Below are 13735 nucleotides of genomic sequence, written 5' to 3' on the forward strand. Positions count from 1 at the left end.
TTTGGAAACAGGTATCGATTGCGGCCAGAAGCCATCGCGAAACGTCGCTGTGACTGCTTTTGCGCCTCGCATGGGCAGATCGAGCTCCAACGACACTATACTGGTAGCGAGGTATCGCAAACAATGCATTTGATACTTAGATATGTGACTTTACTACCCATTGTGCTGTCTAGCCGTCGATTGAGGATGCCGTGGACTTTGCTGCTGGGACAGAAGCACGGCCTGCCTTCCAAGGTTCCAGGCCCCAACTGCAAGTTTCCCCTGCGAGCAGCCAGTGAACGGCGACGATTTCAGGCCGATCACCTAGAGAGGTAACTTTGCTATCTTGCCGTTGAATCCGGTCATGCACGCGTACGGCGTATGCCCTGGCCCCGCGTCCGGAATTCTGCTGTGCCCCTCACCCGCGGTTCCCGCCGCCCCACCACACAAAGAATTTCGACCAACTTTCCGTCCACCAAATCTTCCGGCACCATTGAACGCAGAGCATCTTACTTATTGTGTGACGATAGATGCCATGTAGTTTCCTATCTCTCCATCAACAACCAGTACAACTGGCCTAATGGCCCAATGGCAAGGCGCTTGACTACGATTCAGTTCGATATCAAGAGATTCCAGGTTGTAAGTATTCACTCACAAGAGCCCAATTCGAATACCGCCGCTAACGCACAAATCAGCGACCCCTGGTTAGGTCACACAGCAGCTCGCAAGAGCGTTCTTTTTTGGAATTGTTCAGCAATGGACAAGTCTTCAGAAGACTGGATCTTTCTTTTTTTGCTCGAATGCATCATCACATGTTTTTTGCGTCCCTTCAGGTCTCCTACACCTCTCTTTTATACTGCTTGCAACTCTTTCAGGCCTCTTAGATCGTTTGCTACTAAAAGCGTTGTAATAAGTAGAATATATCTATCGGTTGTACCATAACCACAGTCCCACGTTCTTCGCATCATACATAGCTCACGTATACACAAGAGCACAGTTGTACAACATAACTCCCCGGCAAATGCAACCCTTAAGGCAAGAAAGGGGAACTGTCATGCAGGCGACTAAGAGAAGAGCTGCCGTACTAGACTTTCAAGCACGCTGACTTCATTCTGCCATATGGTTCTCGTCATCTCCTGTTACGTCCTACTCACAACAGTCATAAAAGTCTTGAAGACGGCGGTAGGCTATTCACAACCCTGTCGACGAAAGACCTTACGCCTACGGCTGCAAAAGTGAAGAATAGAATACGGAGCTAAGGACGCAGCAACCCGCGACATAAAAATGCAGTAAAGTCTACTTACATACCACACCCATATACATTACACGCTATTTCATCCACCGTCATCGTAGAAAACAGCGGATACCTCCTGGGCATCGCATGAACAGAACAAATTTCGAGTAGAATGACAATGTCGGTACGAAGGGCAGACCTAGAGTTAGCCAATACAGAGTCAATGGGTACCCGCAATATGGGAAAGGGCAAGACTAATGCGCCTCATCAGACGAAGACGGGGACGTGGGCAGTTCGCTTCAATACCTTGATTCCCCGACTGTCCTTGTAAGATGGCACACGCAGCTCGTGTCGCACGTCCATCTTACGCCTCCGCCCACCGCACACGACCAACAGCCTCGTTGGAGCAGAACTGATGCTCTTCTTCGATGCTGTGGGCAAGACGGTGGGAGATGCGAGGGACTGGGTACACCCCCCGCGCGGGTATGGAGCTTGCGTGTCTCTCTTTCTGAAGTCGAGATACAGAGTCTCATCCAGTCTATCTAGCTCAACTACACTTTCTGTCACTACATTGTAGCGAAAATGCCAGGTCGCGCATACAGCACATGTCACATGCACTAGATTGCTTGCACTGATTGTATATTTGATGTTTTGAATTGTTTAGATATGTACTTGTGCTGTTGATGTGTATATATGCCTCGAAGCGAATGCGGTAAACATGCCGAATCAAATGTGTGACTGTGAAGTCATGCAATCTAAATCGCGAACACGCGATACGACACGATACGATCAGATACGATGCCACGCGATGCGGATATACCAATATGCTACGCGACGCTGAAAACGCACACAGACCCATTGACTATCAAAAAGAAAAGAGAGAAATTCTTGCGGTCAGCGCTTGACCGTCGTATGCTCCCATCGCGCAAACGCCGGTACCCATGCCCCATGCATCGAACAATCGCGGAAAGAAAAGATCTGACGTGAAAAAAAGGAAATGGTTAATCTGGCAAATGCCGCGAGGCTCCGCTAATATGCGCATGACAATATAGAGAAGAAAACGAACGGAAAGAAAAAAAAATCAACTCATAGCCGCCTCGGAAGTGTCTCGTAGGCCTTCGGGCAAGCCATTTGCTCGATACAAACATGTAACACGAATGTGCCGGGTCGTGTACCCCCACCGTGTCGCGAGTCGAACCTGGCGGACGGGCGTCTATCGGCGAGACCCGGCATTGCGGATGCCGGGTGGGGACGGGACTTGCGAAAGTGGCATCGTGAGAAAGGTCCCCAGCTTTTGCGCAAGCGAGTTATCGTGACGGGGACAGGTCATTCACCGGACGGAAGGTGGAGTATGGGCGACCGTTGCGCAGCGGAAAGAGGCGACGCCTGTGTGCATGCGACGTGTGACGTCTTGCTCCGCAACCGTGTGTCGTGTGAGTGTGGAAAGCAGGTCACGGGTCCCGATGAACCACCGAGACGTGCGTATCGCCGAGCGACCTCGCGCGGCCAACCTTCCCATGACTGACTTGACTCCTTGGTCGAGAAACTTGCTTTGACGATGTCTCGCGACAGAAATATCCACGACACGTGCGACCCCATGTCGCGAGTATCCGCAGCCAGATCCAACGGTGCGGGCTGTGACGTTGTCCTATACCAAGACCAGGAATTCTGTTCGATTGGCGGCTCCACTAGAATCCGCGAGCGAGCGCGCTATGCCAAGGCAGGTGATGCGATCCTCGGAGACTCTGAATCCGGGATCGTCGAGCTTGACAGGGCTGCATGGCGCGTCTGCCAATGACCAAGGATCGAATTCCTGCCTGCACATTTGCGATGCGCTACGTGGGTGGAGCTCGACACGACATGCTTGCGTGCATGCATGCGACATTCTCGCTTCGTGTCGTGGTGATGAACGTGTCGAGGGTACCGTACCGAGTGCTGCGTGCATGCCCAACCCAGCCTGTTGACGCAACGAGACGGCCTGATGAAATTGCTAGCCGTAGCGCATTCACGCAGCGGTAACGGGAGTCCATCTAAGCGGCACACCGCTTGCGCCGTGAAGGGAAGGTGCTTTGCTAGACCCAGGCTTTCTTGGCGGCAACCAAATACGCGCCTTGCCGACGGCCTTTGTGTCGAGCTTGCCCACGCGGCGCATGTTCATTTCGAGCACAATGACACGTAGAAAGTCGCTATTCTCGCGTGGCTCGCGCTGCCGGACGGTAGGTGCGTCGGTTGACAGGACGCGTCCTGCTTCGGAAAAGGGATCCGTGGAGCGACTCCGGCGCGACTTTTGTGATCGCCCTCGGCGTTCGTATGTCTGCATTTGGATCATCGGCGCGTGGGGTTCGGCGTCGGCATCGAGGGTAAGAGAGTCGTGTAAATGCATTGACAACTCAGTCGGTGAGATTGGTGAGGGCTGTGGGTTGAGGTATCGTCGCAATTCGGGTGATGGCAGGCCTTCGACGTGTTTCGGTCGCATCTCGCTTGTGTAGTTGGGTGCCAACAGCGACCGAGTAAGGAAGTCATCCGGCGGAACGCTGGGAGCTGTGAAGTTGGAGAAGGACTTGGCGGCTGACTTGAGTGCTTGGAGTGATGCAGTCAGGTTTGACTTGAATGACCTAAATCGTTCGTTTGAAGGCACGGGAGTGACAGTCTCGTTGATGTCTGTCGCAATAATGTCCTCGCATTCGTCCGGTCCAAAATGGAGCAGGGGATGGTCCAAGACGCAGTCCTCCTTTGGTGGTGAAGAGACAATCTTCTCCCTGCGCTCTGGCAGTGACTTTCTTCCCAAGGAATCTGGTGTACTGAGATTGTCCCAATGCGACGCGAACGACGGGTCTTCGTAGTCCAGGGAAGGCGGTAGGGTGGATATTGAGTCGCTCGAGATGGACCTAGACGTCAGGAAAGAGCCCTTCTCTTGCTCCATGCTCAAAACGCTGCTGTACTCATCGTCCGACTCGTCCACGCGACCAAGAAGCAGGTCCATGGGCGAGCCGACCATTGAGGGCGGAGTGTCAGAATCGTCCTGCTTCCACTCCTGTATCAACTCGTCCATGGATATCCTCCGTTCGGTAGTAGTGCGTGGTCGTCGGCGGGTGGGCATCTTGGGGATAGCGGTAACGGCCAGCAAGGCTGCAACGGCCGGTGGTAGGGCTTTCGCATCGTGGCTCTGTGAATTGCGAGACGGTCTGCCTCCATTGTGTCCCCTCATTCTCACAGTCTGTGTTGAAGTTGCCGACTTGATGGGGGTTCGAGGAGGAATAACGACGGGCTGAGACATGGTTGTAGCCTCGGTATGTGAGAGGGACCCGTTCTTATTCATAGATTGCGTGTTGGTTCCCACAGTGACTGGCATGACACTTCTCGGAGAGGGACTGGATCGCGTTCGCGTGCCCATCTTTTCAGGCCTGGAGCGGGAGGTGCGTGAGGATGGCGGAGACGAGTGCTGGAGGTAGGGAAAGGACCTTGGCGAGTACATCATTATCGTCGGCTTGGGCCCTGAAGGCGTTTTCCCCGTGACTAACAGCTGGGACGATCCAGGTACGGCTGGTGCTGGCTAGGCTGGATGTGACGTGCGGCCGTCGGATTTCTTTACGTTATTGCTGGTTGGCGATTGGACGGGTCTGCAAGGGCAGGTCGCGGGCGACATGAGACTACAGGGTTTACGTGTGCCGAAGATCGCCGACGCACTGCTCTGCTTTCGCACACGAGGGTAGGCAAAGTCCAAAAAGGCGAGGATGCTATGAAGAAGTAAATACTATGGTGGTGGACTCGAGGCGGTTCTTCGGTGGTGATAAGGGAGGATGACGACGTTGGGGTCTCAGGGTTATCGGGCGGCGATAAGTAATAAGGGCAGCGTGGGAGGTGTCCTGTCGGCAGCCTCCCTATCAAGACAAGACACCAAAAGCACACACCCAGGCCAGCTCGCATCCAGGCACGTTTCTCGGACCAGATACTGGCGGCTGAGGATAAGACTGCGTGGCCTTCTGCCAGCGCCACGCCCACTGCTGCGCTGATCACGCTTCACACGAGCATACCAGCTCTCAGCCCCGGTCGGTCCCGCATGCACAACACTCGAGCAGTCGTGATCGCCTTCGGGCATCCCCTGATTGGCCCTAGCCGCCACCTCCGCCTCCGTCAGCCCTGTCGCGTCCTCGCCCCACGCCGGCCGTCTTCTGGAAGCCATCCTTTTACAGAGAAACCAGCACGTTGCGCGCCATCACATGAGACGTTGGGTCTCATAACCTACACAATCACCGGCTTAGCATTCACTCAAAATTCACACTAGCGCACCCCGTCATCATGACTCCCTTCACCCGCACCTCCCATCTGCTAGGCATCTACGATGACTGTAACGTGGCTTGCAGCTAGGAATCTGTATGCACGCAGCGCTCCCCGCGGCAAGACGGTCGCATGCCTGCCTGCCTTCCGGTCACGGTTGGTTTGTGTGGAATCGCTCCGGGCCTGTCAGATGTGCTATCCTTATCTCTGTGCCAATATCTCGCTACCTGCCTCTAACTCCATCTAACCACTTCCCACCATGTGTCGTGCAGCCCGGCGCCGTCTCGCACGCTAGGCCGCGGATTCCTGCGGGGTGCATGCCCGCTGCCCTCCACTGTCGAGCAAGAAAAGCATGGTGGATGTGGAGTGGAGAGAAAGTCTATTCCCACTGTGCCACTCTACACACTTCCCATACCGGCCCTTTTCTGGACACCAACTTCGTCATTGTCGTCACATCGTGGCCTTGGAGAGTAGTTCACGGTAGGTAGAACGAAAGGCACGTGTCCTTGTGAGAATTTAGTTCGCGATTGAGGCTCCCCAACGGCCTTGCATAATAGAGCTCTGTCACGGTAACTGCACCTGCTGCTTCGAGCTTAAGGGATCTCTTGTGCGAAAGAGGAAGGAACGGAGTGACCTTCTATCGTCTACCCAAGCTTCCCGTGATCGTCTTGGCCCTCGGCACCGACCCGCCATTGTGCGCTTGCATTGTTTCATGTCAATCATCTTTACTCGCACAGGAAGGCACGAGTTGGTGTTGCTTGCCGCCTACGTGACCGCCTTTCGCTAATCTGGACATTGTATACAGCAGTATGCATTCCTCTACGCATAGTATGTATTAAAGTTAATAGTATATTGCTTCTTTGTAGGCGTCCAATGCATCACGAATTTCGGCATCCTAGTGCATCAGTCACGGCATGGTCGCACAAGTTTTTGCAATGTTCTGAATTCTGTTCAATCGTAATAGTACACGTCTCCTCGCCAACACACAGATCTGCCTTCCACTCACAGGAAGGATGCCTTATGCACACTTCTCTCGCTTCATCCTCGCACAAGGGAAATTTGAACATGCAAAACGCGCAAACGAGACATAAGCAAGGTAGCGCATGGCGCGCTATCCAGATATACGCTTCCGAGGTCGCCAACGCCGGATGATCCACCACCCTACCGCTGAAAAAGAAGCAAGTGATGTGAAGAAATAAGAGAGCCACCTGGGCAGGTACATGCTGCGTTACCCAAAACAGGCGCCGCACCGGTCGCATTGCGGGAAGTGACATGCAGCGCGCAACCCTGTCCAACGCAGAGTACGTGGCGAGTATCCCAGCCGCTCGTGCGTGCCGTTGCGGCAGCGAGGATGAGTCGACAAGAAGAGAAAATTTTCAGGGTCCAGTAACGCCGAGCCGCAAAGTATGCACACACGAATTAAGGAAGAGCAATTAGCAGGGCTCGGTGAGCCGGAAAGTGATGAACGGCCGTGGCGGTATAAGCGTCGTGGAGCATGAAAGCCATGCAGTCGTGTCGACATGAGAAGAAAGGGTCCAAGTGGATAGGGTACTTCACTCAGTACCCGTCGCCGTCAGTCGTCCAGCCCGCTTCTGAGCCTTCGATAACGCGTACCATGCGACCGTCCTGCTCGGTTAACAGTTCGCCCGTGTCGACGCTCCGTATACCGCGGACCTTCTTGCCTTGGATTCTACCCGGGCTGGCGACATGGCCGCCCTCGGGTGTGTAGCGCTTCATCTGCCGCCGGTAGGCTTGGAAGTCGACTTCTTCCTCCGGTACCTCGTCGGACTGTTCACTAAACGTTTCCCAATTCTCGGAGCCGGATTGCATGGTCATGCCTGTAGCGGCTGTGCCTGTGGACGACGTTTGTGATATTTGTCGGCTACTAGCGGATGATAATGATGGCGGTGGGTAGGTGGGTGTGTAGCCTCCTCTCATGGTGCGTCCCATGAAAGAACGGTCGTCGTATGGGTCCTCCGGTTGTACGTTGCGCACGATGCTTTCGCTGCGGTCTCCACGGTTGAACTCGAAGCGATTCATCGGTGTCTCCATTGGTGATGGCTCTGGAGGGACGAACAGGTCCTTCATACGTGGGGGAGGAGCCATAGGCGGCGCCATCTTGCGCATTGTGGCCGAATCTTCTCGTGAGAGTTGTGGTCGCTTCTCAGGTGAGCTCCTGCCGTTTGTTGTACCATTCAGTCCCGCACGAGAAGGGATCTTTGAAGGACTCTTTTGGGCAGACGCCGACACCGAAGCACCAAAGTTTGGACCGACCGATTGCGCAAAAGTGCTACGGGACATGCTTGCTGCGGATACGCTCTGGCCAAAGTTCGAGACGGGAGTCTTTGATCGGCTGGGTGGCGCACCACGCACTGTTCCGGCACGGCTAGGCGCTGCTGAGGCTCTGCCAACGGTGGCTGGTTTGGTAGGCATACCGCTGTTCGAGGGTGTCTTTGCGCGAGGTGGTGGGGCTGCCTTTTGCGCGGCGGCGTATAGTTCGTCGAGGTATCGGTTGCCGTGGACAAGGAAAGGACGTCCGTATTCGTCTTCCCAGCTCTCGAGGGTGACTCTCAGATCCTGTGATGTGTTAGCTCAGTCCTTGCTCCTTTACTAGGGTGTCTTACTGTTTCAATCTTGGGCAGCTCCTTTGCGATGCGCTTCCGCATCTTCTCTTCGCGCAGGAGCTTGCCCGGGTCGCGCCTCTCGCCCTTGTTGCCGCGCGCCATTAGACGGGTCGCGTCTTGACTCGATTGTGCAAGCTCATCGCGTTCTTGAATCAGCTCGCGGTGGCGATCGATCTTTTGAAGTATAGGCAGCCGTTGCTCCTTGAGCGCTTCGAGACGTGCAATTTCGGATTCGTGGGCGGCGAGTAGAGCGTCACTGCAGACGTCGGAGAAGGCGGGCGTGAAGTCGAGCATCTCTTCTTCGGAGAAGTAAAGGGCGTCCCATAATTCCTGGAGTTGAACGCGCGCCTCCTCGACGAACAAGTGTAGGTTCTGGCGCTTGAGCTCGTTCAACCTGGCCAGCTCATCCTCGTACTCGTTGATGGTGCGCAGGCCACATCCACGGTTGCTGGTGAGGAATTGCTTGCGCTCGCGCTCCTCAATACCCAGGCGGTCCCAGAGCTCCTCGATGGTTGTGCGCAGCTGCCCTAACCGTCGTTCGCGACCGCGCTTCTCTTCGACAAGTCGCTCCTTCTTCGCGTTCAACTGCGCGAGATCGTCCTTGTGCAGGCCGAGTTGTTCAGGCGCGTCGCGATGACATTGCACGATTGCGCTGTCGGTTTGCGCTTGCGGTGTACCGAGTTCCGCCCAAAGCTGGATGATCTCCTGGCAGATGACCTGAACCGTGTTTAGGCGCTTTGTGTATTCTTCGTATACGCGTGTGAATTCGTTGTCGAGCTTGGTGACGTAGGAGGGGGAGATGTCGAAAGAGGGCGAGACTTTCGCGTTGGGCGCGGTGGGCGGGAGTTTGACCTGGACGAAGGACGATTCGAGATGCGACGCATACGATTCTAGGGCTTCGGCGAGTTTTCTGACCTGCTCGAAGCGCTCCTTGTGCATCTTGCTGACCGAGTTGTATCGCTCCTTTAGGCCCTGCAGGCAGCGCGTCAAGGGGAAGGTGATGGCCCGGTCGTCCTGGTCATCGTAGTTGGGGTTGGGCTTGTTGTCATCGAGCGAAGCCTCCATCTGGCGGATAGCCTTGAGCAGGCGATGCGCCTCTTCTGTCATCTCATGTTTCTCGCTCGTGACCTGTCGCAATTGGTTGTGGAGGGTCTCGGACAGAGCAGAGAACAACTACACAAGTCAGCAATCGCGCGCGCATGCACTTCATCCTTCCTCACCTCTGCTTCACGCGACTCGCGCTCATGGCTGGGGACGCCAATGTCGTCGAACAAGCCGTGCAGCTGGCCGATGATGGTGGTGACCTGCTGGGCGAGGTAGCTCGTGTCCATGGTGGCTGCAGACCCGCCAGCGAGATGCGAGGCTCAAACGCGCATGCAATGTGACCGCGTCCAGTGGGGCGGAGAAACTTTGCGCGAGCAATGGGATGCGGTGTGATGAGTCCTGACTCTGACGTGGTAGTGGATAGTAGTGGGGAAGCGAGATGCAGGCGGTCGCAAGAGGCCGAGCAGGAGAAGAAGGCGTAAAACGAGGGAATGGCTCAAACAGCACTCTACTTGTATGCCAGGCCGATGCAAGGAAGCAATGCTCGAGATGTGTATACACAAGACGCAAGTGATGCAATGCTGGGGATGGGCCGCAGATCAGAGTCAAGCGGGTGGTCATAGTGGTTTGCGCGACACTATTTTGGAACAATGCGCCAAGGATGCCGTTGGCACAGCGACGTCCCGGGCGCGTCCATGTAGCGCGCCATCACGAGAACGCCTCGTTTCACACGATCGCCCTCCGCCACTCAGACGCGCGGGGTAGGCGGTACAGCATGGATGGTGCTGGTAATCTGCATGTCAACACGACCGGTATTTGCTACATTCCCAGCTGGCTATACCCGTGCTATATGCTGACCTGGACTACTCGACACTTGTTGCCTCGTTGCCTGGCCGCCTGGTCGCTTTTAGACTTCGACAGGACACCACTACCCTGGAGAAACATTACCAATGCTCGACGAATAACTATCCGGCTTACTGTACTGAGTCTGTGTCCAACATGCCATCGTAAAGGATTTCTGTTGGTGAAGGACTCTGGTAGTAGTGGGCCGATGGTTCCCTGTTTCTTATCCGCTGATAGTCCGGACCCAGAAAAGTATCCTGCACCAACCTCAGCTCTGCCGCTTCCCGGCAGCTGAGATTTCTTTTCCATACCCGTTGCTATGTCGACCTCATATAGGCGCGTGTAATAGTTCTCGCGCTCTAACGCAGTTCGTGTACGGGCCTTTCGCAACCTGCTTTGCGCTTCGCTGGAGCCGAGGAGAAGCAAACCTCTCGTGTTCACGGAGTCTGGTCCGTATCAATATGGGATTACACCAGGGTAGTTGGAGATGTGAGCCGCGTATCGTGGCACCGACCACAAACATACTATAGCGGTTCAATTGCTCATCTCAATACCAGAAATGTTAGACATTGAACGATCTTCATCCGTCTACGATCTTCAAGTACACCTAAATGTAGCCGTCCACCTCCCACCCTTGACGTCCTTGACATCCACATCCCCCTGCCCAGCCATAACCTCAACAACAACATCCCCACTCAGCCCCTCCATTCCACTCATAACCACCCGTCCCGCACATTCCAGCACCGGCATCCTGACTTCTCCCACGGTCCCCTCCGGCGCCTCAAATTCCAACATTATGCTATCGTCCAAAACTTGCGTCCTCGCGCCAAAGAAACCCAAACTCGTCCTAAAGCCCGCATCCGCAAACTTGAGATCACCGAGTGAAGGCGCAATACGCCATGTTGCTCCACCGGCGGTGAGTAACTGTACACCGGCTACGTATTGTGTGAGGCTGGATGTCGGTCCTGTTGCCCATCCGTGCGCGTGGCTGATGCGCGCGTCGTTATTGTAGGGCGCATAGTGGAGTTCGCCGGTCGTGCTGTATCCTTCGATGAAGGTTGAGTTTGTCATGCGGGGGTCGTCGAGCATGAAGCCCCACTGTAGCCGCATCAACTCCAATGCCGCGGTGGTGTTTTGCGCGAGGAAATGGGATTGTAGTTCGAAGCCGGAGATGAAGGGTGAGATGGCGTCTGCGGCTTCCGGGGCAGGAGCGCCGTACGGAGTCCATCGCGAGACCAAATTCTGTGAGATCATACTCGTTTGCGTGCTGTTCACCGTGAGGTTTGCGACGACGGCCCAGGCGTTTCCATCTTGCGGCATGAGCGTCGTTGTTTCATTGTCACGGTACATGCCCTCTTGCTCATCCCACAGAAGTCCGTTGGCGGCGGTCTTGATACCATCAGCGGTCTCTTGCCAGGAAGAGATGTTTGCGGTGTCGTTCAGAGCTGAGGCGAGGTAGATGCCCTGGTTGATGGTGTAGTAGAGGATGGCGTTTGCTTCGATGTTGTGGCCGCCCATGCCGAAGCGGAGCCAGTCGTTGGGCGCAGTCACGTTCATGAGGCCGCTGGAGTCGATGTTGGAGAGGGAAAAGGAAAGGGCGAATTTGTACTTGTCCCATAGGGATTTGAGGTAGTCCATGTCGCCCTGGGGAAGTGATCAGCGAGTGTTGTAAGGATTTAATCGGGATGTCTTACAGTGTAAAGGAAGTGGTCAGCGACACCGATCAGAGTGTAGAGGTGGTACGTGAACGATATCGCCTGAGGAGGGAAAGGCCTTCCAGCATATGGGAGTAGACCATTCGTCGCGTTCTGTACCTCAAAGAGCGAGTCCAAAGCATTCTCAATGGAAATGACATCGTTCGTCGATACCACGACACCAGGGACTGCTATCGCCATGTCTACCAATGTCTGTCAGTATGCACTCAGTGATGATAGATGTATCAACGTACCGCCAGCCCAGACGAGTCTATCCCTCTTTGCACCATCAACCAGCGCACTCTTGCCACTGGTGATGGTATAGTTGTTATACCAAGTAACATTAACCGGCGACTGGTCGTCCTCACTCGAGAACCCTTCTTCGCGCAGATGAACAAGCGCATTACCGGTATCTGGCTCGATAGTACAGATCTGGTTCGTGTATGCTCCGGCATACCATACGCGATTGAGCAGCTCATCTAGAACATGTCAGTCTTTCCAACTACGCGACAGGAGCAAGAAAAGGAAGCATGGCATACCGTCGCAATGGAAATACCCCGTGTAGTTCCCCAACGCATCCCCCTCCCAATGCGGCATAGCAGTATAATGCATCTCCGCGCCCGTCACCTCGACACTTCCCGTCCCATTATGCACCAACGTCATATACCTGAACCCACCCCTCACCTTCTCCTTCGGCGCTGTGTACCGTCCCGTACCATTGACATGAAACCAAAGGGTCTCGTCCTTTCCTGCATCGGCCGTCGCATCGCTGCTCTGGTTGCTGACCCACAACGAGCTTTCGGAGAAGGTAACGCCGATGTATTCGGAGGAGGACGAGTTGATAGAGCCAATCGTTACGGTGACGAGACCGGCGATGTTGATGCCGAAGTCGTATGCTGTCGCTGCTTCGCCGGTGAAGACGGAACTGCCATTTGCGCTGGTAAGACTCTCGGGGTGCGTGACGGAGCCGTTTGTGCTGTGCACGGAGACGGGGTGGAGGGTTCGTGATTTGGGCGCGAGGATGTATTGCGAATAAGGTATCGATGCGAGCGCGACGGGTACGACAGCCGCGAGGCTGACTAGAGAGTTGGAGAACCTCATGTTTGCGTATATAGCGACCGGATCCAAAATGTCCAATCCTACAACCCATTCAAGGTCTTGACGATCCAAGGCTTTTGTACCTTTCCCTCCCGCTGCCTTCCGGCACCATAGCCAAAGCCATGGCCCCGTTTCGATTCCCACACTCATTTGCCGATTTCGAAGATCTGGAGGCTGTTCGGACGAGTACACACCGAGATGACGACGTCGAGCGACAAATTCCTCATTAGATCGCGGAGCCTGCACCTAGCCCCGGTACCGCATCCTAGTCATTGCGGGGAAGCGAGTCGTTTTCGCTGCCACTGCGGGTCGGTCTTCTGCACATGGCTGACGCTAGTGTGGGTTTTCCCCCGAAGAAGTAGCGGCCCGGGGATTTGCCGGGTGTGCCTGCCTCCACGTCCCGATGTCTTGGAACGGGAGCTTGGACTTGGGAAAAGAGGAGGCTAGATGGCATGGTTCCAAATGAAGAATACAACTGGACAAGAGCCGGTTAGCTTGCTTCCAGAAGATGACTATGATGAATACAATGGGGGATGAGTGGGATAGCAGGGTTTCAAAAATTGATCGTGGTGCTTACAATGTGGCGATTGGGCAGCAGTTGATGAAGTTTCTGGTATACTACAGTCTACAGCAAGATACAGGAAGAAAGTTTAGAGAGCTCATAGGCATTGTATCCTCCTACCTGTTTGATAGTATCCACCTGTCTATATATTTAACTGAATATAGCGTTCTACCTGTCTCATGATGCTCACTTGCCTATACACCCGGCTTAATGTAGCCCTGTAAGCTATCTGTATAAAGACAGAATTCTTATAACACTTGCTGTGGTAAGCTGAGAAGAGGAGCTTGTCAAGAGTACTTCGCGCTTTATGCAGGACCTGTCAGCACCAACCCAGACTTAATACACGTGGATAATTACTATACACTAGCCCATCTTCATA

General features: G+C 54.5%; 3 protein-coding genes across 3 annotated transcripts; all 3 read right to left on the reverse strand.

The window, feature by feature from the left end:
* Window positions 1-3218: 3218 nt before the first annotated feature.
* Window positions 3219-4691, reverse strand: J4E78_002782 (uncharacterized protein; the record flags this gene model as incomplete). Its single annotated transcript, XM_049363427.1, has 1 exon — window positions 3219-4691. The coding sequence occupies one exon, from the start codon at window positions 4689-4691 to the stop codon at window positions 3219-3221; it is 1473 nt and encodes a 490-aa protein (XP_049224092.1).
* Window positions 4692-7048: 2357 nt separating this feature from the next.
* Window positions 7049-9446, reverse strand: J4E78_002783 (uncharacterized protein; the record flags this gene model as incomplete). Its single annotated transcript, XM_049363428.1, has 3 exons — window positions 7049-8068; window positions 8116-9288; window positions 9336-9446. 3 exons carry the CDS (start codon window positions 9444-9446, stop codon window positions 7049-7051), a joined length of 2304 nt encoding a protein of 767 aa, XP_049224093.1.
* Window positions 9447-10599: 1153 nt separating this feature from the next.
* Window positions 10600-12797, reverse strand: J4E78_002784 (uncharacterized protein; the record flags this gene model as incomplete). Its single annotated transcript, XM_049363429.1, has 4 exons — window positions 10600-11646; window positions 11697-11899; window positions 11951-12175; window positions 12236-12797. The coding sequence occupies 4 exons, from the start codon at window positions 12795-12797 to the stop codon at window positions 10600-10602; spliced, it is 2037 nt and encodes a 678-aa protein (XP_049224094.1).
* Window positions 12798-13735: the final 938 nt, after the last annotated feature.

Source organism: Alternaria triticimaculans (assembly GCF_023758025.1).
Source record: "Alternaria triticimaculans strain BMP 0046 chromosome Unknown scaffold_3, whole genome shotgun sequence".
In the NCBI taxonomy this organism is placed as follows: domain Eukaryota; kingdom Fungi; phylum Ascomycota; class Dothideomycetes; order Pleosporales; family Pleosporaceae; genus Alternaria; species Alternaria triticimaculans.